General features: G+C 42.1%; 1 protein-coding gene across 25 annotated transcripts in view; it reads right to left on the reverse strand.

Annotated features, from left to right (window-relative positions):
- RBFOX2 (RNA binding fox-1 homolog 2) overlaps positions 1-25,964 on the reverse strand; it is a gene marked incomplete at its 5' end in the record, with an annotated part of 173,195 nt that overhangs the window by 5,252 nt on the left and 141,979 nt on the right. For 7 of the 25 annotated variants that reach the window (XM_081879507.1, XM_081879503.1, XM_081879489.1 and 4 more), the window contains 8 exons: positions 36-108; positions 1,917-2,005; positions 8,819-8,861; positions 15,125-15,257; positions 16,396-16,488; positions 16,609-16,662; positions 22,139-22,199; positions 24,873-24,965. In XM_081879507.1, coding sequence (XP_081735633.1) covers positions 36-108; positions 1,917-2,005; positions 8,819-8,861; positions 15,125-15,257; positions 16,396-16,488; positions 16,609-16,662; positions 22,139-22,199; positions 24,873-24,965 — 639 coding nt within the window. The other 18 variants (XM_081879504.1, XM_081879497.1, XM_081879492.1 and 15 more) reach the window with 15 other exon arrangements.

Below are 25,964 nucleotides of genomic sequence, written 5' to 3' on the forward strand. Positions count from 1 at the left end.
AAAAACTGTGAATGTGAGAGAAAAGGCATACTCACCACAGCGCCAACTCCATAGCTAGCGGCAGGGGCAAGGGCGTGGTAAGGGTCTGCTGTGTACACCCTGCCATAACTGAAGAAAGAGAAGGGGAAGGGGGGAAAGTCACTTCATGGACTTACAAGACACCTGCTTCATCAGAGAAAAAGGAAGCTGTATGGTCCCTTTTCTCAGCTCTCCATATCCGAAGAGGCAACTTATTTCAAGAAGGAATTCTTGAGTTGATACACGGGGCCGCTAACTCTAAATACTCAGAAATAACGAGCACCCAAATAGTAAAATTAAATTAAAACTTCATCCTTAAAAAAAGTCATTCTGGACTGCTTCCCACAGCAAGCATGTGTTTTGATACCTACTATGAAAAGTTGCCTTTTGTTCCAACATGAGAGGGTCATGATTTTAGATTTCAAGAAATCCTTAATCCTGCAACCCATAAAATGGCTATAACTGATCATTCAGGTAGGTAGGTAGGCAGACAGACAGGCAAGTGTGAGTCTTGCAATGAATGAGGCAGACACCATGCTGGGCACCTTAAGACACCCACCTTAAGTGGGTTCCCAAAATCCAGAGCACACACTAATGCAAAAGAGGTGGCATTCAGGCACATGCTGCAGAAATGCCAAACAGGGTTGTGCGATGGGAGCTTGAAGTAAAAGGTACAGAATAAGAGCGAAAGTTACACAAATTGTACTTCCAATGCAAATGCTTTGTTACTTTGTAAGCCACTCTTAATTATGAAAAATTGCTCTGTCATAGCACATGGTGCTTATGATCCAAGGATCTTTAACCACTTGACAACTTGCAGCCATGCCACCAGCAGAGAAATGGAGGCACGCAAAAGAATATTCTCCTATCCATTTAAAACTAGCTGATGGCTAGTGAAGCCACAAAATGGTTGCCATTCTTCTCCGTTCCTCCCCCCCCCCCCATGCTGCTTCATGCAGGACTTGCAGGGGGCAAGGGTGGAGATGTGTAAATGGCCTGTTCCAAATGACAAACCGAGTAATAATTTAATAAGTTGACATTTTGAGTCTGGTAGCTAATAAGGAAAGTGATGAATAGGAGGGTTGAGCCACACCACCATGTTTTTACAGTGGCCTCTTGCAATCAACACAGAGCAATATCACAATAGGTTTGCATTTCTGCTGGTCTTTGAAGAAAAGAACCAAGCACCATGCACCAAGCACTATCCGTCATGGGGACTGAAAAGCTGATAATTTCTACTGCAGATCAGGATTCAAAGGAGGATAGAGTTGGGTTGCTGCAACTTCACTGGGTTGCTGCCCAGTGACTATCTGGGCACAATCTAGTGACAAGTCATTTATTTAGTCACAGACAGCTATTCACAAAACCACGTGAGAACCCACCCCTGAGACCTCTCTCTCAGTACCTGCAGAGTTTCCCATTCCATCCCACATCTGGTCCAGGACACAGGATGAGGGCAGCAAGGCTGGTCACCAGTGGGGCTAAAGCTGGGCCTGCTTATTGTTCTTCTTCGTTAGTACAACTTGTGTGGCATCCACAACGCAAGCAATATAAACTAATGCACCCTTGCACGAATTGCCACTGTCCTTTCTGGCACCCAACATGTGACAATCGCAAAGGCCAGTGCCTTGTCAAAGGACTAGGAGCAGAGTTGGCTGCTTTGCTCCTGACACAAAGCCTGGCTGTCTCTTTTGGAAGAGGAGGGAAGTGATGATGCAGAACTATATGCTTAGAACGCGCTCGCCATGTAACAGCTGCTAGCTACGCTGCCCAGCTCGAAGTGGTGCTTTTAAAGTTTGCATTCAGGGTGTATTGGGAAGCATGGGGCAATGGAGGGCTGGGATGGAACAATACCCTTTGATCCCCAGATACACCGGAACCACCCCCTCCTTACATACCCATCGCTGTAAGCCGCTGCAGCGGCTGCAGCAGCAGTGGCTGCCGTTGCGGTAGCAGGCTGTGCATATCTGTAGGCTGCATATCCGCCCTGCAGGAAAGAAGAGAACTGACTTTATAGATACCTGTCCCCTCAAACAAAGTGGAGTCATACATACAACACATAGAGAGGAGGTGTTTCAAACTGCATCGACTCCGATGTCACATTAAATCATGAGAGGCTGCCCAACCCCCTTGCATATTTTGTCATTTCCCCCTTCCCCCAAGTGGCGGAGGGGAAATTCCGCATCACACATGTCTCTGTCAGACGATTCGGATGGAAGAGACTCTGCTATGGTAGTCTCTGCAGGAGGATGAATCAGCAAGAAAAACAAAAAGAGAGATGCTGTCATCCCACCCCATGACATAACCATGGTAAAGAGAGTTCCTTGGGAGGGAGCAAGTGTCACAAACGGTTATCATTTTAACCAGAATAATGCAGAATAACTCAAGAGATTCTCCTACTTTATTGTTGTTAGTTGAGGAAAAGGGAAAGTTTCAAGCCCAGATCCTCAAAAGAGGCATCAAGATGCACATGAACCAGTTTCACAGCCCTGATCTTCTGGGCTAGCCAGAACCAAAAGGGTAGATAACACAAGAGACAAGCAACCAACAGAGTCATCCCTAAGGGCAGCAAATGTATAATGAAAGCTGCATGGCCACACACACAGGAAAAGAATTGTCCCCAAGTAGGTTTGCTTAAATTGGATGGAGGCCTGAAATTCATCATTACAGGCACATGTACTAGGTAAAGTCAACATTTGAGAGGCAAATTCTATACATGAAAATGCATGTTGAAATGAAATCTCAAAAGCAGACTGTTAAGATCAAATCCTATGTGTCTCCAAAGAACTAAAGTGCCATTCATATCGATGGACTTCCTTCCTGCCATCTCATTCTCCCCCATTTCTTCAGTCAATTCAGAATACCCCTCTCTCTCTCTGTTTTTTCCCCAGCCTCTTCTTGCTATGCCAAAGTCTTCCCACTTAAGTCTCTGCAGCAGCACTTTCTTGCTTAGGACAAAGACTATGACTGAGTCTTAGCTTGTAAGACCCTCCACTTATCCTTTATGAACTACCATATCTGTAATACACAGTCTTCATCAGCGAAAAACAGCATGCTTTCCTCACCCGTCCATTAAACCCTCCACAAATCCTTTATACCTTCTATAAACCATTTCCTGGACTACCACTATCCCATCTCTTCTGTGTATCTGCTGCTAGTCACATTTAAGCTCCCCTCATAACCCCATTTTCTCTCATTCATGCAACTACCTGCCCATACCCCCAACTTCTCCCTTGCACAAAGCTGCCTGCCTGCCTTAACCGGAAGTCTTTAAAGAGGGACTCAGTTCAAGTCTTCATGTTGTACAGCCACATGTTGTTAGTGTTACTAATATTAGTAAATATTGCTTAAGAGTAAGACATTATGAAGAGACATTAATCAAGTTTTCTTTTAATGCGTGGCTCAGCTGTACAGTATGATTTTATGGAACATTTGTGCTTTGTTGCTGGACCTTTTAAAAAGGTAAAGGTAAAGGTACCCCTGCCCGTACGGGCCAGTCTAGGGTTGTGCGCTCATCTCACTCTAGAGGCCGGGAGCCAGCGCTGTCCGCAGACACTTCCGGGTCACGTAGCCAGCGTGACAAGCTGCATCTGGCGAGCCAGCGCAGCACACGGAAACGCCGTTTACCTTCCCGCTGGTAAGCGGTCCCTATTTATCTACTTGCACCCGGGGGTGCTTTCAAACTGCTAGGTTGGCAGGCGCTGGGACCAAACGATGGGAGCGCACCCCGCCGCGGGGATTCGAACCGCCGACCATGCGATCGGCAAGTCCTAGGCGCTGAGATTTTACCCACAGCGCCACCCGCGTCCCCTTTTATTTTATTTTAATTGTTCTTGGAATATAATTTAACTTTTAAAAACACTAGCTTGTTCTAGGTCCCCATTGCAATCATGGGGAGGAAACTTCTTATTGCATCTTTTTATCATATTGATAAAATTGATCTACTTATTGCAATTTTACTGGACCAATGATATAATTAAGACAAATGATGTAAAATCAGCTTGAATATGATATCCCATGGAATGGAGAGACCTTCTTCTTTTCTAAAAGTTCCATCTCAACATTCACTGAAATGACCTACACAGAACAGAAATTATAACAGCAAATCATGAAGCTTGAAACTACTGTCACTGAGTTAAACATCCTCTGTGTAAATAAAGAAGATATCGTGCAGGTTCTCAAGCTTGCATTATGCCAATAACCCAATAATTCCAGTAACTCAAAAGATTTCGGAAAAACTAAAAAGAATACTAACATTCCTGCAACCAACCTAGGGTTCATTCAATAAAAATATGCCATTTCACCTCACCTGTACTTTATGTTCTCTGGGATCAAAATGGCAACTACTACCTAATGAAGTGAACCGCAAGGCTGCAAAAGCCAGGTGCACGTTTTGTCCCATCTATTGCATAGTATCCATAGCTGTGCAGGGACAATTGTAATTTTCATTTTATACTTCTGTCTTTTATTGGAGTTACTGTATTTCGAAGGGGGGAGATGCAAGGAAGAGGGCAGTCTAAAACCAAAGAATGCAGATGTGTTAGAAGTATGGAACAGATTCATTATGCATGCAAATTCAGTATGAACACAATAGTATCTCCTCCCCATCTAGCTATTACAGGTGGAGAAGCTCATAGTAAATATTGCAATTTTTTCAGTTGTTCCACTTCTGCAGTGTACAAACCCTTTGGAAATGACTAATCTTCAAAGCTCTATTGGAGGGAAGGGGGGTCCTTCTCCCTGATTCGCATGCAAGTTGCTTTACCTATCTATGGTGCATTAAGATAATTCCAAAAATAGGCACCAAAATAGTCCTCTGCTACAGCAGAGTGGAGAATTGCTCTATTGCATCTCCCTAAATAGGGAAATGACATGACACTAAGCCTCCCACAGTAGCTCTGTTTTAATTCTTTGTTAATCCCATTGTGCTGCTCACTAGTAGCTAAGAGAGAATCTTACAGTGAACTGCAGATCAAAGTAAGCTTTGATACACATTCGCAGCAATCATCCCTTTTCTTTCCTTTTTCAAAAATCAGGCTGCAGAGCTACCAATGCATCTGATATTCAGGCATGCTCAGATTTAGCCATTTCCGTCTTTGGCAACAGTGACGGCTGAGCAGCTTGCCTCAAAATGTGCCCAGCGTGCTCCTTTCCCATGATATTTTTCTACTGACATTTCAGATAATCAGTTGTGTTCGGCAGGATTGTGAACATGAGGACAAGATGCAGTTTGAAAAGAAGGAAAGGTTTTCCCCATTTCAGTCTCTTTAACTTGCATTTCTTGTAAAGGAATAAAACAGAGCGGAATCAGGGTGTGAAAAGGGAATGGTGTAACATTTATTAATCAAATTTGAGAAAGAAAATGAAAACTAAGCATGCCGACATTTGGAACTAAAAACAACCAGCAAAATCACCACGTTCAGACTGATATTGGCTAGTTCTATCTATCCCAGCATTCTCTTGGGACAGCAGTTTGCCCTAGACTCTACCACAAGCTTGGTGAAGTACACAGCCTCAATAACTAGAGCGTGCAGCCACAAAGACCTGCTATTACGGAAACAGTCAGTCACCACTGGAGTTAACATTGCATACCTTAAACAAGTCCCATATACACCCCAAAATAAATAAATCCCCACCCTAACCCCAACCCACACCACAAATGTTAATAATTATAACAAGCAATAACCCATCTGTTATATCAGAGAAGGGAACAGAGACTCCACTGAGAGATTTAGAGCGAGATCTTAACATTTCTTCAGCTGACTGCACAACAAATGGAGGGGAAAGGAAAAATAATTCATTGGAAAAATGAAGTTTAAAAGGTTGATGTGTATTTTCTGGTAAGCATGCACTTATGCAGAGGTGAAATTGTTAATACAAAATGACAGGTGTGTACGTGTGAATGACTGCATCAGTGTTGATGCAAAAGACTGCAAATCCTTACTATGGGTGTGTTGAAAGAGCTGGGATTAAATGAATCTCTAACATGCTCCTCAATGAAAAGGAAGGAGCATGTACAAGTAGCTGTTTGTGTTGATGGTGCTTGCTTGAAATTTAGCAGGTCATAATGCAACAAGGGGGGGAAAATGTAATGAACTTATTTCTCCAGACCATAGGAATGTTTTAGATGTGTGTCTGTGAAACAGACGTGTAAAATCCTGGTGCAAGATTCTTCATGCAGCAGGACTTTCTGGACTTTTGAACTACTCTGAAGTTATCTGAAATTCCTTAGAGCACGCATAGGGGACCCTGCAAAAATCACCCTCCTACAATTATGGCATGTCCACAGCTCTCCCAGAAGAGGCCTGCTAACTAGATCACATAGGATTATCCTGTTCTTCCCACCTCCTACCCTCAAGTATTATTTTACACTTCTCTGCAGCTACTCACAAATAACCCTAATCATCACAGGACAGCCTTAAAAGCAATATTGAGTGTTCTTTTCAACCAGTGAAAGGGACAGATCATGACCAGCTGTTCTATATTTCTCTGCAGCTGGCCAGTAATGAGCATATGCTTAAAATTATTTAATCTCAATTTCTAGGTGATTTGTGCCAAATCCTCCAAATTTCAATTAGGTAAAGGACATTGACCGCATTGTCATCACCTTCAAAACCAATTGAGTTTAACTGTGAGCATGCGATGCCAGATTCCTTTCTGCCATAAACAAAGCCTCTATCGTAAAGAGGAAGCAAGGCAGGGGAGGGAAGCAATGTGGTAGTGGCTGCTTAATGAGCAAATGTACAGTAAAGGAAAGGCTCTTCACATTGTATGGCTATCTGCTTCAGCATGAGGTCATATAAATGAGAGCAGAAAGGACAGGTGCTGCTTTAGCAAAGTGGGAAGCTGTCTTTAATTATGCTTTCCCATCCCATGTATACATAAGGAGCCCTACAAACTTGGGTTGTAGGGTTCTCATCTATCAGTCACATGGGATATCCTGAGCAATGTGGCAGAAATACACCAAGCTCAATTATTCTGCTTTCTGGAGGGCAACTGAAAAAGCAGGAATATAAACTACAGCTCAGCAACCAAAGGCATAACGAAACATCTCTCTGGATTTTTGAGTACCCCCCACAAAACAGCTGTGGTTTCAGTACCTTTTTAAAGCAATACAAACACTAGTTCAGCCAAACCAAAGTTTCAGTGAATACTGAAACTATTATAGGGGCTTTTGGGTACAGGCATAACTTTGCTATGTTAACTTTTTACACCTCTTCACTTTACAAGAAAATGATGCAATCGTTTATTTTATCAATATGCAAAGAAGCTTTTAAGTTGAAGAATTGTCTGATATGAACACAAGGACCATGCTTTTACACACACATACTTCTTGTGATTATTCTTGCAGTGTGAACCCTTAAGGCCTAGTATAAACTACATGGCTCCAGAGTTGATCACACACTGATATTCATGACATTGTAGAGAAACGCACACAAACCACAACCATGATCCAAAATATGATTCCTGCTCCTCTCTCCTCTTGTCATGTCTTACTGTACCCTCAAGACAATGATGCTATAAGAATTTTGCAGATACTGGTGCTTTAAGGTTTTGGCATACTTGAGCACCATCTTCTAGTTCCTTTTTTGTTTTCAAATAACAGTCATAGATTCCTTGCAATGTCAAAGCTGCACATAATACATTCTTTCTTCCATGTGCACAGTCATGACCATTCCAGAGTTATGTGCCCATGTGGAAAAAAAATATAATGTGTGAACTGGAGGTCACACCATCTGCATACGACAGCAGCAATTCCTATGAATGTAGCAGTAGTGGGTGGGGCAACCTATTGTGACCACAGGAATTGCCTATGAGCTGTCAGGGCATAACTTGGGAAAGCTGAGACTGCTTTTGTGGAGAAAAACACTGAGTGTAAACTAGCTTAAGCCATGTTCAGATACAGCGTTTCACCTCCTCTGGGACACTTAATCCCATTTATAAGTTTTTAGGGAGTTTCAGAAATGTATTTACAGCTGGGTAGTGGTGGTATCTTTCCTGACAAACCAGAGCCATAGCATCAAAATCTTAAGATGACAACAATACTCTGTAACACAACATAAATGTGAGACTAAGTGAACTAGAGACAATTACTCAGAGTAAGCAGCAAAGGACATTTACTGGAATTCTATTATGTGAACCAGCTTCTTGTCTCTAGGGCGCCATCAGGACACCACTTATGCAGTTGACAGTTGCCAAATCTCAGAAAATAACTCCAGCCAATTGTTTTGATCTTTCTTTCTTTCTTTCTTTCTTTCTTTCTTTCTTTCTTTCTTTCTTTCTCTCTCTCTCTCTCTCTCTCTCTCTCCTTCCTTCCTTCCTTCCTTCCTTCCTTCCCTCCTTCTTTCTATCTTTCTAACCCTCAAATTCCAAGTGTCTACTTCCAAACTAATTAACAGATAATAGAATGGGATCTAACCAATGTCCAGGTTTTCTTGCAAAACAGTCAGCAGGTATGCCCTGTATAAAGCATGATTATAGAACAGAAAAAAAAGAATAAAAATGTGCTTCTGCTGTACTGGCTGTGTATGAGTGACAAATCAAGGAACTTGCCTCGTTGCTAGCCTTCTACTTTGGTTTAGGAAAGTTGCCCTATTTGTTATGAATGTATGGTTTGTGCAGCACTGAGATGTACTGGAGTTTTGATCACATGCTCACAAATGTATGTTGGCCTTTAAAAAAAAAGACTCTGTTCCCATCTCTAATTTGATGTTGGAACTGTTAGTATTAATTCAAGGTTGTTGTTTTTTCACTGCAATCCACAATCTGATTGGTTGGCAGGTCACACTGGCACTCCTACCTGAGGTATTTTAGCGCTAATGATTGGTTCCTGTAAGACTATTCTATAACAGAACACAGGAAGAGCAGTTCAAAAACACAGCTGTGGAAGGAAACAATCACACAAAAAGCCCAAAGGGCTTACCAGCCTTTTCTTTCCAGAGGATGCAAGCACGCTTTTCATGTATACGGTTGGTCTTTTAAGTCAGCTGCTCTAGCAAAGTAAACCAATGCTAATGGAAGCTGTTAGTTCTTAAACCTATCTTCTGCACCCTGGGGCTAGTTACCTGCATTTTTAATGCCAGAAAGCAATAAACCTTGTGGGAAAGCCTTTATCATGAAAACAAAGTAGCTAAGCAGGATGATTGCCTCAGAGGAAAAAAAGGGAGAGGAGAACAGAAAAAAGGACAGTAAAATTTGGGAACAGAATGAGAAGCCAGTTTTCTCTATTTGCTCTTCTCTGCCTTTGTTATCATTCCCTCTCTTCCTTCTTCAGTTTGTTGCCACCATCTAAACTTCACGGAGGTGACTTTGCAGTCCAGTAGGTTTCCTTCACTACCTTCCTAGAACAGCTACACAACACTGATACCCTCGTCATTCCCCTTACAAGAGCTATTTTCCCAGGGGCAGAAAAATGAATAGCTAGCAAGTTGTTACAAGTAAACAGCACTCGTTTTGATTCATGCCAATTAAGACAGCAGAAAGCAGATTGCTCAGAAGATATGACTGAGATGTAGCCATACATTTCAGTTCAGCTGGCAATGAAAAGCAATGGAAAAAGCTTGGTTAATCTACCTTGAGAGACTTCATTTACTCTACGTCTGTTCTCTTCCTCAACCCCACAAAAGTATGGAATCTACATTGTCTATAGCTAAATGACCCATCAATGCCATTTCAGGCCTCAGCGATATTTCAGTGCCAAGGGTACTATGCAATAAAAAGAGGTGTGCAGATTCTATATACTACTAAAATAGCTGCCTGCCAAAAACAAGTCAGGTTGGGGGGGGAAACCTTTCAACAAGAGTGGGGAAATTACCACACCTGACACCTTTCTTGTCATTCGCATCTCTGGCTGTGCAAGGGATGATGCTAAGCAAAAGATGCTATTCATTTGCTTGTCTCCTCACTGCATGACTAGTATCCAGCTGTCTCCTCTGTATGTGACAGCAATTTAGGAGTGCTAGTGGAAACCCAGGGTCATCCTTTTGAATTTCTGCACAAATTACATATAACAGAATCTGGCCAAAGTAGGAAGCAATGCATACATAAGATCCACAAGTAAGTGATGCCTGCATTGAGCTGAAATATCACCATCAAAATAGGATTTTCTATGTTTAGCCAAAGTGTATCACACTTGCTGTAGCTAGCCTACACAGGGCAAATGTCACCTTATGAAGTTGACCAGAAGCAGCTGAAGGCTGCCCCATCCATACATTTAAACAATGACATGATTTTAAAAATGAGGCTATTTTCTTTAGTAGGAAAAATACGACATTTTCCTGTCCTAAATACAAGGTCTCCGTGACATCAAAGCTGTACATCTGCTGCCACTATTCAAATTAATACAAATTGGGTGATACTGGGCTAAGTTTTATTGTCAGCAGATGCATATGGGGAGATTATTTTAACTTCTCTTATAAAGTGAGTGAGAGAGAAAGCACGCCCCTAGTTAATCTGCTTATGAGCCAGTTATCTTTAAGCTTTGCCTGAGATGGACATGTAAATCAGAGTCCAAGAAATTCTGTGGATCAGGCTGGCTTCTTGAATCACATGGGAATGCAAGACATCACATAGGTAATGAAAAGTTTCAAGAGGTACAGTAGGATGACAACCTTTTACCTAACACTTTTGCTCAGGAGAACTACAGAGAACTAACTATGGGCCAGAATGTACCATTATATTCAGGGAATGAAGGAGCAATGTGCTACCTTTAAGTTACCCTGATACTGGTCAAGGGAAAACATTTTCGAAGAAGGCTTAGCATTCACATTTCTACACTGCGTAGGCTTTGTAAACCTTGAGGTCTCTAGGCTCCCTACATCAATAAATCCTTCGAAAGGTCCCAAGAGGGGAATGTAAAGAAGTGATGGAAAGGAAAGATCTGAGGCCAAATCAATCCTGTTATCTATTCATTTTTTATTTTAGGGTTGAAATTACGCCAATCGGAGATGCACAGACAAGAAGTTTTAATTTGGTAATCATCTCTCAGGTTGATTAGCAGCATATACCGTACCTGTGTGAAGAGGACACTCAACCTTGTAAATTGACCCTGGCAACGGTTAGAAAGCCTAGAGGCACAGCAGGTCTTGCGCCCAGGGGCAAGTGCAGTGACAGAGAAACATGCTTGCATTCTTAAATATATAAATGTATATATCCACAAGGAAGAAGAAAATCAAAGTAAATTATATTTGAAAAACGAACTAAAAACATCAACAATAACAATAACACAAAAAACAAAAAAAGGCTGGCTTATCAGGGGGGTTGGGGATGAAAAGGTTCCGGTGTGTGTACTTACATAGAGGTCAGCACCGTAAAATCCGTCCTGGTAAACCACACTGCAGAAAATCCACACAAAAACAAAACAAAAACAAAAAAACAAAACAAAAAGAACAGAAAACACATTCCGGTTATTGAGGACGGCAGCATGCACATGCATTTTACACAGGCAGGTGATGTATGAAACCATAACCTGGGCTTTCGGGCAGGAGCATATCAGCAAGAGATTGTGTGTGCGCACGCACGCTAGACAGCTCCATGTCATCCTCCACAGCATGCAGGCGGGCAGGGCAGAAGGGGAGACAGTATGCAAAGGGGGGATGGGGAAAGAACAATCCTTGTATCGTCATACAAAATAGTGTGTCGTCTTTCTTTTCTTTTTAAAGGACCCAGTGCCCTGAAGATGAGAAACACGACTTGAGAAACCTTGCTTCTAGCTGGTAACCTGGACCAGGGTTTTAGTTAACCCTCTAAAACACATGGACAAACTGGCTTCATGTAATGGGCTTCAGATAGTACCAACAAGTTCTTTAGGAGGAGTTCATCAAGGGCTGGAGTCCACCTAGGTCAGAAGCACACCAAAAGTTGCGTATAATTATGCATCTTGCACCTTGTGCGATCACTTTCTGATATCCATACATCACCTGTTATATACCCTGTACATTAGACATGCGAAAAGATTTGGCTGATCACACAAGCATGCAAAGTACTTTAAAAGTACTGATTTAACACCTTAGGGCAGGGGGGAAATCCAAATAAATAAACTCTTGATCCAGGCAGGCACAGCTACATGTAACCAAGAAAGAAATACCCACAATGCATTGCTTTCAAAAGCGGAGATAATTAGGTGGCTGATCTATGGTCCAAAAAATAAGGGGAATCCCTGATAGTAACGACACATTCCAGAGCAGAGAGCAGCACCTGGAGAGTTTAGGTGAACAGAAGTTCTCATCTAACAGCCACTAATTAGTTTCTCCCAGCACCTCCAGAAGCGAAAAACCGGAGACTTGAAAGGCCCAACACCTACTGCAATGTTTCATAGTATAAAGCACTTTGCTTTGGTAGGGAAGGGGACCAGGGGAGGACAAGGAAAGAAAAGAGGGTTTGCCACAGCCCTGGTTATGAATGCATGCTTTAGCATTGCACAGCTTTCTCCTGCTTTGTTCCTTTGGATAAGCTGTATGCTAAATCACTCATATTAAAAAGCATTAGTTCTCCATATATGAGATCCTTGGGTGCATGTCTCTGGCTTACCAGTTAATGTTATCACAGGCTAGGAGGAAGGAGGCAGTGTTACTTGTAATTTTTTCCATATGCCGACTGGAGTACAAAATGATGCCAAGATTCTCCCACTCTGATCACAACATACCCACCTACAGGAAGTTACAAACAACAAGGCCAGTATAGCTTGACTGTAAGTCTGCCTTATGATCATCAGGCTTCTACAGTGATGAAAGTTTAAGTGATCAGGTGGTATCCAGTCTCATTATGGTCATAATCCATTCCCTATGGACAAAGTGACACTTTGATCTACAAAAACACAGCTGATGTGGACAAGCAGGCTTGATGACACTAACTTAACAAAGAAAGTAACACTGATTTGGCAACGAGAAGAAGGCCACTACAAGGAAGAAAATCAGGGGCCTTTCACTGCTGGGTTGAGTTTATCAGCTCCATCTTGTTAACAAAGTATGTTTATGATTATTTCAACGACACCTTGTATAAGAATGAGTTGCCGAGAATCTAGTGGTTTGCTAAATTTCAACAGTTTACCAGATGGATAAAAACACTCAGCTCTTATAAAGGTTCATTTTAAAACACTTGGGGGAGGGGATAAAAGTTATGTACTATCTAGCAGCAAGTGATTATGCCCTCAGAAAAAGAAACTTATTTGCTTCACTAACAAAGCTGTCTCTCCCTCCCTGGCCTAGTATACTGAGACAAATTGTACCATCAAAAATTCTCTTTTCTCTACCAGAAGGAACCAAAACTCTTTCTTTGTCATCTGATGTACAGGAGTTTCCTGATGACAACCATGACAGAAGGTGAGTTATTGGTCAATTTTACAAAATTAACTAGTACAGTTATGGGCAGTTTGAGGGAGCAGCTTGCTTACTATTGTCTTTCCCCAACTAGTGTATAATTTAACATCACTTGAATAGATACAGTTCTATCTATCTATATTCTGAGACCCATTTTGGCTTGGAACTCTGACACTACGCTGGATTTAAATGTTCAATTTAAATCTTATTGAGATCTTGAATATGTTCTCCCATGTTCTATCAGGGACAGCATCTTTTCTAGGAACATTCTAGCCGTTACTATCAGGGATAACAACAAGCATAGCAAACGACCTACACATGAATCAGTGCAAGAGGGATACTACAGGATTAATTCATGGGGGAAATATCAGAGGACTGCTCTAGAAATTCTTCCTGTACAGATCAAGAAGGATGCTCCACACAGGTACTTGCTACTAATGAGAGTGGAACAGTAAGCAAGTTATAATTATACCATCTCCTATTGTAAAAGAAATGAAAATCTGGCAACTGCATATTGCTTCTCTTAACTCATTTTAAATTCCGGGCACAGCAATCCAATCTTGTTAGTTATTAAGATGTTCCAACTGAACTACCATGACCCAGAGCATTCCTATATATCACTATGACAGCAGACCAGGAATGGAGAACTTTTTTCTGCTGAGGTCCATGTTTCCTCAGTTATAATCTATGCTAGTAGCAGGCAGTGCCAAAGCCAAGGTCAAAAGAAGGCAGACTCCCCATTTTTCCTACTTCCATTCCCAGTGTTTCCCTTCCGTGCCACTGGCCAAGTTACATGCATTTTATGCAGCTGCAATTGCCCACCTCTGCAGCAGGCGATTTGGTATATAACTGCTCCCAGTCAGAGGAAGAGAGGAACAGGCTCTAACTTGCCCTGTCTAGGTGGTTTCTCTTCCTGCTCAAGTTTCCTTTGAGAAGGATTTTAATCTGTGAAAGATGCTTGGAGAACAGCATTACAGACAAAGCAGCCTCCTCGGGGTGCAAAGTGAAATCTTACAACAAAAATGTCTGAGCTTCTGGCATCCTGTCAAGGCTAACAAAACCAACAACTTTTATTTCAAAGGTGCAGGCTGCTTTACTTTTTAAATAATAGAGCCGCTGGTTGCTACAGATTCATTATCACACTATGGGAAATAACCAAAGGCCAAGGAAGTAAGGCCACACATTAAGACACACTTTGTATCAATGCTTTTCGTTTTGCTTTTTAAAAACTGGACTTTATACACTTTTCAGCCCTTCCTTTATCCTATCTTAAAAATAAGATTTGATAGATCTCTATTTTAACTCTTCTCAAAATGTCTCCAACCAAGAAAGCAAATCCATTGTGGGTAACTGAATGTCTCTTCTGTGTCCCGTTTCCAGGAAGAATACCATGAAACTGAGAAGCAATGCTTGCCACTCCTGGATAACAACGATACTGGACTTTTAGAGTGCAGAAGCTGCCTCACTCCAGACTCTACACCCTTTCCTTAACTCTTATAGGCATATTACTTTACCAATGCAGCCAAACTGCTACCACATGATAGCGGAATTGACACGTTAAGATAAACAGCTGCCCTTCACTGATGCACCCCCAAAAGACGGTTAGTTTTTCCAGTCACATATGTTAAGATTTTGGACTTCCCTTTCCAGAGGCAATTGGGTGCAGAGTGCTCTGGTGTTGGCATATCCTGACTCTCCCCACCCATCATGTCTCATTTCACCCCCTCTTTAGGGGTTCAGCAGAACTCCCAGGTTCTGCGGAGAACTGTGTGTTGATTTCCAACCCTTACCCTGGGTAAGCTGGGATGGCTGTTGGAGGTACTGCTCTCACTGCACCATACACTGTCCGCCCTCGGCCCCTCAGATGAGCTCCCCTGAATGCGGCTGCTGTGGTGGCTGCAGTTGGGTAAGGGAAGCCGGGAACTGTGAAGACAGACAGACAAGGAAAGATATGAGAAGGATCACCACGTCCGCCCAGTTAACCACAGCCATCTTTGACTAGAACGATACGCAACTCCAGAGCTGGAGAAATGTTTCGCACCTGTCCTGCAAAGGAGCATGCTTTGAGCCCCAATGACATTGCATACCTCTTGCTACATCATGGCCTTGAAGGGGAGGCAGGGTTGCAGAGAGGCCTGGCATGCAAGGGATTAATGCTGTGTCATGCCTCATTCATCACAAACTGCAAACTGTTTTCCTCCTCCTCCACCCCATTTTAATAATGCCATGCAGTCTGGTTAGAAACAGTCTGAGAAGCACAGAGAGTTGCCACTTATACAGGCAGGTGACTCTTCCACATACTGGGGGCAGGCGGGCGGGCGGGCTGGCTTTAAAAGTCTGTTGTTATTATGAGCCTCTTAAACTGGTGGGCTGACAACGAGATTTTGTATGTGTGCATGTTTGTGTGTGTGTATTCTTCCCACACTCAATTTAAGTACAGAGAGGACCTAAGAATCTCCTGTAATGCAGCCCAAATTGATAGCGATGTGCCAGTTTACCAAGAGCCCACCTTCCGACATAGGTGACCATTAAGTGGTTTCGTATATATTGGGCCCTGTTTTATTACACTTCATGCTGGAGTAAACTGGCTCAGGGCAAAACATGTCTAAACCTCAGAAGGCAGCTGGGAACACAAGGCGATGACAGATGATACCCAGAAGGCGCCAGTCAGTCACAAGGCACAAATCCAACCCAAGGTGCTTCCAGGCGCATGCCACAAGGGGGCCTGCGATGGACTCGCAGTTTAGTAGCTTGAATAATATGTACTTTGGAGTGCGGCCTGTTTCACTTCTTCAGTTCTAAAGCAATTGGTTCCTTCATGTACATTTCCTCCCTTATGATTTACAGCACTCTTGTAACTTGGGCAAGCCCAGCCACAAGCAGGCTTGCAGGCGTGCTGCAAGATGGAAAGGGTCAAGACCACTGCCCAGAGAAGTGCTGTCACTTTCTAACAAAGCCCATCCTTTCAAGTACATATTATACAGACTGAAAATAAGAGGGCTAACAGATCACTGTTTACTCAAGCACAGTAACAATACAGGGGCCAATAGGGGCTACTTACTGATTAAAGGAATGTAAGTGTTAATACCCCCCCTTCCTGACAGGGGCACTGCAGCGTCATTGCCCAGCGAGACATCTGCTTGAAAACTGGATGCTAATTTAGTTTTAAAAAGAATAAAAAATGTAAAAAGGTTATAAAGAAACAGCAGTTTGAGAACACAAACAAACACCACTGCAGTTAAATAGCAGAAAGAGACGCATCAACGTTTTCTACCTGCATATAATTCAGGGCCATACACTGCTCCAACCACAGGGCTCAGCTTCCAACCTGAAAGAATAAAGACAGAATGAGCATCAAGATCTACCCCAGGGGAAGAGCAAACAGCTCAATATATGCAGTGTAGCTTCTGGTGCATATCCCGCCCCCCCCCCTTGTTTCCATGCAGATTGCTGCTGTGTATAAAGGCAGGCTAGGTTTTCCCAAATTCTCACGTTCTGGACATAGATGGAAGAAGCAGGAAATCAACTGATTCCTTCTGGTAAAAATTATGTGCAATTACTTCCTGCAGTTCAAGTATGAGTCTTTATTCTTTTTAAGGTAATGGTTGGAGTAAGGAAGCAAATGAAAAAGATGAAGGCTAAAGCAACTACTACAAGCTGTTTTACAATAAGAACAAAACAAACGATATGTGAAATTAAGGCCTGAGATCTCTGAACACCTGGTGGTGAGCTCCCAGTGTTAAGTATGATGATGAACATGTGAAAGAACAAGAGAAATGCCTGTCCTAATAGATCTGGCTCACAATGCAGTTGTGGGAGCTAGGATTTGGTGCAGATGCACCACACATTGACTTAACTGGAAAGGGCCACCTCCAAAACTAGGCATATAAACTATGGGGTGTCAGTTTATGATTGCTGCTGCCATGCAGTATGTGTTGGTTAGAATCATACAAGTTTCTGAACTTCTGCACTATAATTCCTTGTGCTAAACTAGAGACCCTATTGCCTCAGAGCTCCTCTACCAAAAAGAAGTACCACTGTACCTACCTAAAGGGTAGATTTGCTTTCCCAGTGTAGCATCACTGGGCTGGGCTTACTTGTGCCTCTAGTGGACTTGTTTCAGTGGCTCAAAGGTGGGTGGGGTCATTCCATACCAAGTGATCCAACTTTTTTAGCTCATGTCATCCAATCTTCTTAATATTTTGTACAATTGTTGAATGATCAGAACTAAGTTTAAATATGTATTTTGTTGTACTTCATGAAATGAAATGTATAAACAAGAATTCTTTCAAAGCGTTAGCTTGCTATTGCATGATAGAATTATCACTTGGTTTTAGATCACATTGTTAAGAGAAAAGCCTGACTAGCTTTACAGACACCTTTTAATTGAATAACTTTCTAAAGAAATGCCTGAAGCAATTGATATTGTAGTTGGAAGTCTTGTTTATTCAGTCATATTTTACTCCAAGAAGACCCATTTATACTAAATAAAACCCAATAATGCAGACATGTGTGTACAAATTTTTTTATGTGATCACACTGAGATCCCAATATGAAATTTTGTAGCTCTAATTTTTGAAATTTCAAACCTTCATAGATAAAAAATTAAAATTTAGATTTAAACTTAGTTTTGATCATTCAACAAGTGTGCAAAATATTAAGAAAATGGGATGGCATGAAGTAAAAAAGTTGGATCACTTCAGATGGAATGACGCAGTGATGGAGAGCTGAGAGTGCCTTATGAAGATTATAGGAAGGAAAGCGATAAACAACTGGAGGACACTGGAGAAGTGCTCCACAAAGGAAGTGTTTTACCAGTGGGTAAGTGGCCAGAATGAGCCTATCTAGACATGTCAGAATAGAAGAGATGGTTGCTACTTGTCATTTAAGCGTATTAGGTTTAAGCCCTTGTTGAAGGCCTTCCTGTAGGAACGCTAATAAGTCAGGGATTGGAGGTGGCTTCTGCTGGAACTTGTTTGCACCTGGTCCATTTAAGAAAGGCCCTCCATGTCGCCTGGCAGCTGTGGATTGTAGACGGGTGTCTGGAGTGCAGAACTGTGGAGATGAATGCTGGTGAGAGACACTCGTTCTCCATATGTAGACCAGTTGCCCTTCGCAATGCAGGCTGGCATCCAATGTAATGGTTGTATTTGGGGGATTTCTGAAGGGTATTCCTTTTTGGAGGGTAACACCCCTTGTCCACCAGTACATGGTCTCCCTTAGGCATGGACGAAATGAAATGCAGAGGTGCTTGCTGTGGAAGGAACCACTGGAGTGGTCTCACATGAAGCTTGGCCTATGGCAGTGGTTTTCAACCGGTGTGCTGTGGCACCCTGGGGTGCCTTGAATGATAGTCAGGGGTGCCCCTCTTTCCTTCTTTTCTTCCTTCCTTCCCTCCCTCCCTCAATGCCCTCTTGCGTCTCTGCCTCCCAAATGCTTGTGCAGCTGTTGCAGCAGTCCTAGCTTCAAGCTCCCCAGGGAAATGGTGCCTCTAGGGCTGGCCAGGGACTGATGGTTGTCAGGAGCTGAGGCAGCCTCAGAGTAAGCAAGCAAGTGGGTGAGGGAGGCCAGCCAGCCAGTCCACTGGCCCTTGCTGTTGGGAATGGACAGAAAAGTGGGAAGCCGGGCAGGCGGGTGAGCAGGCAGGCAGGCTCGGCTCTGTGCTGGGCTTTCTTGTGTGCAAGGCCTGCCTAGGAGCTGCGTGCCTTCTGTCTTCGTTCACTAGAGGCACAAGTAAGCCCAATCCAGCAACGTTACACTGACAAGCGAAATTGAGATCACTACACAAACCATGAACAGATCAGGTCAAAATGGGCTGACACAAACCAACCAAGAACATAATGCCCAAGTACACTTCATGGCTCAGGCAGGGTCATGTGTTTCAGCCCCGTGTTGGACAAACGATTCCTGCCTCATGGGGGGTTGGACTAGATGACCCTCGTGATGCCTTCCAACTCTACGATTCTATTACTTTAATTATCATATCTTTTCTTCAACTTTTTTTCTGAATTTGTGGGCCTGTAAAAGATCTCTGCAATGGCATTTTTAAATATTTACCCAACGAAAAGCAAAGTCAAACAGCATTCTACAAAATAATGTAGCAGAGATCAGCTACTAACTCGCTATGTTCCTATAAACTGAATGAAAACTTACGGGTCAGAGCTGTGCAAACCATGTGAAGTACACATAGTAGTACAAATTTGAATTTGGAGTCTGGATGGTTTTTATAATACTAGATTAGTAGATTTATGATGTGATGCTAGAGGCCAGGAGGGGAATATATCAGTAACCCACACAGTCCCATACTGCTACCATTGAGGGGCCACACCTGTATAATAAAGCACACTAATGTTCCATATTTAACATCAAGAAAGCTCTTAGCCAAAGACTTGAAGAACTGCTACTATTCAATGTAAACGGTACTATACTGGATGGACCAATGATTGAATTCAATGCGAGGGAATTCTTGTACATCCTTGTGGGGAGGAGCTGTGGCTCCGTATTGGAGGACATGAACTACAATCATGACTCATCCTTGACATTGCCAATTAAAAATTCTTAGCAGGTAACACAGCTGGAGGAAAAAAGCTTGTGCTGAGCTCAGAGAGCCATTACCAGTCTAGCTCAGTACAAAGTAGTTCCTTATAGCAATATTATTATATTAGATGCAGGGGGGGGAACAAAATTCTTTTTAGTGCAGGTAGAACACAGTTCTGTCTATGCTTCACAAAGTGTGAGGCAGCCTTCCTATGAATACAAGAGCATTTGCAGTAAACACATCTGAGCTCCTACCCCAATCTCTTCTAGTTCAATATGTAAGTGCAGAATGCTAGTGCCATTTGTCCTTTCTCCCATTAACCAGTGTAGCGAAAGGATGGAGCACACAAGCCAATGGCCTTTGCAGGTTCTGGCTGCTTCTCTGTAGTTCCTATCTGTAAAGACCTGCTGTTAGGGTTTCTTTGCCTCCAAGTGACACACTGTATGGCCACCACTACTTTACATGGGAGAAGCTGTACTTCAGATTGCAGCCCATTTACTTTGTCTCATAGGACTTAAATGAGAACCAGTGAGAAGTGAGCCGGCCCTAACTTTTCATCTGCAGAGTCTTGCTTTGGGTTCCCCCTCCCCTTTGTGCAATGAAAGTAAGTATGATGAATGTGGGGAACTGGCTTTCTTATACAGATTATAAATAGTTATATGTGCACATGCACAAAATCATTGTTTTATTTTTAACTTGGGGGTGCTTCCAATGCTATTTGAGAACGTATAACTGAACCACAAAGGCATATTTCCTAAGTAACCCCTATTTCACTGTAGTTTTTTACAAGATTCCATTTTTATTCCTTGATAAAGTTACTTACACTTCAAAGATCTGCCATTCTTGAGAATTTATATTAGGCTACTGGCAGGGGTATGCAGCTATATCATCTCAGCATAACTAATTAACATGCCAGTGCAATGCATTATAATATATAGCACACCTTTGGAACAAAGCCTCTGTGCTATCACAACAAGAAAGCTAATATGACTAAGGGCTTAGCACAAGCATGTGGGTAGACAATGTACAGCTGCATGAAAACTCAGCTTTTACAATTCTGTGAAAAACACAAACACCATCGCTATCCAACCAGACAGCATACAGATTTAGCAAATATACCCTTCTCAATGAACCTTGTTTAAAACATGCAGTTATTCAACCCAAATTAGTAACTAGCATTTCTCACTTAATGGTGATTGAGCTTAATGGTGACTAAGCCAGACCAAGAGCTACTTTTAGGAGACAGTGGGGCTGAGAATTTGGACCTTTTTGCCTCCAGTTTTGTTTTAGCCACCTACAAGTGCTTTTATAGTGGCTGTTGTACTATGGACTTCTAGGTCAACACCAATTATTTTCACGAAGATCAAAGTTCATGTGTTTCATTTCATGCCATCTCTTGAGAATTAGTATAGTTAAACGGCAAGTGCTGAAACAGGTGCGTTGCCATTATCAAATGTTGTTCAGGTACAGTATCTGGCAATAAGCTTTTGTGTAACACAGACATGGTCAAATAAGAGCATTATAGGAATGGTTAATTCACACAAAGAGACTGGCAGTCAACAGGCAAGTTCCTTCTTTGTGGGTTTTGTAAACCTTGCTAGGACAGACAAAACTGGACTTCACCCTTCTAACCTAGCATTCTATGATTTCTCCCAAGGTCTTTGTGGATATGTCTGCATGAGGGATAAGGGAAGAGAAAGATTTTTATTTTGAATTACATATCTGCATGTGTATTTGTTAGGCCCTTTCCTTGTCTGCATCCTTTCCTGGGTCCACTTTTTAAATACCTCCCCATTCTAAAAGCAGTTTGCAGGTTTGGTGAAGGAACTGCTGGGCAAACAAGTGCCTAATAAATCCGATACATGAATATTATCATTTGTATACACATATCAGACCGCAGTTACTGTCTTCCAGTGATGGAACTTTTCAAGTTGATCATTTCTTACTAATTTACCAGGGAATGGCAAGGGCAAAGTTTTCATTATTCCCTACAGTTTGACTTGTTAATCTATATTTAACTTTAAGTTTCCTTGCTCAGAACTAAATCTAATACCATTAAATAATAGCAGTTGGGGTACTCTCTTACCCTTTGAAAAACAGGCATCTTATTTCAGTGTTTATACACACCAGTCACAAAAGATTTCGAAGATGCTATTCTTCCAGCAAAGCTTTCTATGATGCCGAAATCCAGGGAAGGAAGAACAGTCCCAATAGCTTAGCTCTTCCCCCATAAACCTTGCTTATTATTAGCAGAATTTCCTCTTACCGTTTGCATACGGTGTGACCATCTTCTTATTAGTCATCACACGGGCGGTGGCATTATTAACCTAAAAGGAAAAAGGAGGAAAGGGGGGAAGAGGGGAGGAAGCACAGGACTTTAGAGAAAATGGTGAAAACTTGTGTGTGTTTTTGTTTTTTTTAAACTTGTTTAAAAATTCAGCACATTTAATTTTACTTTTGCAGGTTGCCATTAAATTAAATATTAAAATTGCAAACCAATCTAATTCTGGCATTTTAATTCTGGCATTAAAGAAAAGGCCAAAAAGAGCACATTTTCTCAGGCATCCCTGCTACCTTTGACTGAACTGGGTATTTGATGCTCACTGATCCAAAGGGCAAAAACTCCCCCTATTGCTATTTTCTCCACGTCCAGCTTGACTGGTATGAAGTAATGAACAAAAACAACTTTGTCTCATATTTTAGTAGCCTTCTGTCTCATATTTTAGTAGCCTTTCACTGAACTGCAGTGGCCTACTAATATTACAGAGGAGACATCTATTCAGGCGGAAGGAGAGTTTGGATATCCCAGGTGTCTTGGACTAATTCCCTCCACTCTGGATTCCTAAAGCAAGGCTGCCTGGCCTACGTCCCAGTTTCAGGATATCCTGAGATATTGACGCAACCATCTCCAATTGCTGACTTTTGAGAGGAGGACAAAAAAACAAACACCATTTAGAAACTGGTAAGGTGTCTCCTGATTTCGTAGTGCACTCACCCTCATTTCTGAGCTCTTTATAGCCCCAAGCCTTCTAAGCACTGCAGCAAGTGTGTGTTACAGCAGAAATGGTGCTGGAAAAACATGGGAGCGATGGGCAAAGCAAAATTACTGCAGCCCCGTGTCAGACACAGCCTCAGAGCTCTTGCAAAGAGGGTGAAGGCTGAGCTAGAATCAGTGACATTTCAAAATCCTAAGCCGTAACAGAAGGAAAAGCCACAAGGTTGATTTCAAGATGGAGTCTTAGATGCCCTCTGATGTTTAACAGAAGAGTGAGCTCGGGCAGGGAAGAAGGGAGCCTGGAAACCCATTACTCTAATTTCAGCCCCCAAACAGTATAAACATCATACATTTAAAAAGAATGGGAAACAACAACGATGAGACTGAGAGCATGCTGTTAAAACACACATAAAAAAAGAAAAACAACAACAACAACAATCGATTAATGGGGCTAGGGAGGGGGAGAGAGAGGAGAGGTCTCACAGACAATCATTAAGATGGAGCGAGTGCCTGAAATCAGCTGCTACAGCAGAGTGCAATACAAGCACTTAAAGGAAAAATGGCCAAAACCAATCAGAAACCACCAGTCAGCAAAGAGAGACCAACAGCTGCATTTAACTGAGTGAAGAAGAAAAAAATGGCAAGGGGAGAAAGGAAAAATGAAAAACAATCACAGGTTTGGAGAGAGGCAGAGCAAGAAAAGAAAAAGGGGGCAGGGAAAGAATAGAGAGGGGAAGGGTATGGGTGCATTAATAAAAACCAGCCAAACTGGAGTTCAGTAACTCTGAGTAAGATGTGCAAGGGAAATCACCAGGAAGTCAGTAATCAAACAGCTCAGACTTATACAAAACGGTATGTACATCCAAAGTCCAGGCGGCATTACTCAACAGCATTGAAAATAAAAAGGGGTGGGTGGGTTAGGGTGGGAAGGGGAAAAGGAAAGAGGGGGGGGACAACAAGTCAAATCACATTTTGTAGTGTTAATGTGAAATGGCAGATGGATTTTTTTCTTTCTTAATTTTGTTTTGCATTAAAAAAAAGAAAAGAAATAAGCTTCTCCTCTAGCACTTTTGTTTCACTTACCGCCAACTCGTACCATCGCCAGCATTGTGTATAGTTACCATGGAAAGAGTGAGTCAAGTGAAGGGCCCTAAACACTAAACCATTGAAAAGGGAAATAAAACAACAAAAACAAAACAAAAAAACAAAACAAAAAAGCAAAATATGCAGACATCTTACTCAAAACGGCGGCTTTAAGTTTCCCCCCCTATATTTCGTACTTTTTTCTCTTAAAAAGGGAGGGAAAAGAGAAAGGGGCCAGTTAGCCTTCAATATGAGGGAAAATATTTTTCTCCCCACTGATTAATTAGTTACTTCCCACGTGGATAACAACTATTCACATTTATCAAACTCTGTGCACATTGTAAGAGCTAATTTTGAGTGTGTATTTACTTACTGAAATCATCTCCAGAAAAATTATTCTAGCAGCCCAAGGAAGTTTCTTCCTGTGTTGTCAATCCCTTCCTGCAATTAATGTAATGTCACACTCATATGAAGGAGAACTGGCCTCTGAGGAAAAGGGCAGATTCTGGCTGGCCCCCTTCTTTGTTGTTAAGACACAAAAGTTACAAATTGGACAGTGCTCTTTTCGTTAGTTTTGATCAGGATTGGCAATAAAAAGTCGGAGCCTCATAAACTGAAGCAAAGGAAAATCAAGACAGCAGAAGGTCAAAAATTTGGAGTGGGTTGGAAACAAACTTAAGAGAAAGGAGAAAAAGAAAAATACCTAAAGTAACAAAACATATATAGATATATATTTGAGTGGGTGTGTTATTTTTATACACCTCAGTGCAGGGGGGCAGGGGAGTGAAAAACACAGAGACACAAACACACGCACACGCACACACAAGACAGGAATCCAAATGTGAAATAAGTGAGGCAAGACACAAAAAAAGAAACAAAAGAATAAATATAAAGAAGAAATTGAATTACTGAAGACATGCACCTCGATTTTACGGCCCTCTACCACGGTGCCGTGTAATTTCTCCCTGGCCCTGTCTGCATCAGCACTATTCTCGAAAGTTACGAACCCGAATCCCTGCATGCAGCGGGAGAAGGGGGGAAAACATGCACATCGTTATATATTGAAATACTGATATCTAGATAAATAGAGAAAAAAAATATCACAGTATGAAATTGACATCAGCACAACTTAGCAATACTCTCCTAGAGTCACATTTTTGGTTCATGCATGTTTCATGAAATAAATTTATTTATTTTTAATAAAAAAAAGTTGTAATCAGATTTAAAATAATAACAAACATAAAGCAATTGAGGCCAGACCAAAAAAAGTACAGTTACTCGAGACAAATTTTGAAAAGTAAACTAGCTCCTAGTTTGACGGAATAAAATTTATTAAATCCTAGTTGGAAATCCTCTTGCCACGTGGAACCTCACAAAGGCATGACTCTACAATATTCTCAGTAGTTGCCTCTTTGTGGCAAGGCAAGGATACACACATGCAGGTGCTTTCAACAAGCCACTACAAAAAGGGAGTGTGGTCCAACAGTTTAATGCTGTGCAAAAAAGTCACACCCTTTGCAGCAGCTCTGGAGACATAGCAGTTTTGGATTCGTCTTTTATTGATTACCGCATACCTATATGTTATTACCCTCTCTCTCTCTCTCTCTCTCTATATATATATATATATATACACACACACTGTAAGGCTTTATACTATACAGTGGTACCTTGGTACAGTGGTGCCCCGCAAGACGAATGCCTCGCAAGATGGAAAACTCGCTAGACGAAAGAGTTTTCCATTTTGGAGGTGCTTCGCAAAACGAATTTCCTATGGGCTTGCTTCGCAAGACGAAAATGTCTTGCGAGTTCCTGCGGTCCCCCCCCCCTTTCTAAGCCGCTTATCCGCTAAAAGCCGCTAAACCGTTAATAGCGCTAATCCGCTAAGCCGTCAATGGGCTTGCTTCGCAAGACGAAAAGACCGCTTGACGAAGAGACTCGCGGAACGGATTCTTTTCGTCTTGCGAGGCACCACTGTACTTGAACAGTTTGGCTCCCGAACGCCGCAAATCCGAAA

This window comes from Podarcis erhardii, assembly GCF_964252035.2.
Source record: "Podarcis erhardii genome assembly, chromosome: 10".
Classification (NCBI taxonomy): domain Eukaryota; kingdom Metazoa; phylum Chordata; class Lepidosauria; order Squamata; family Lacertidae; genus Podarcis; species Podarcis erhardii.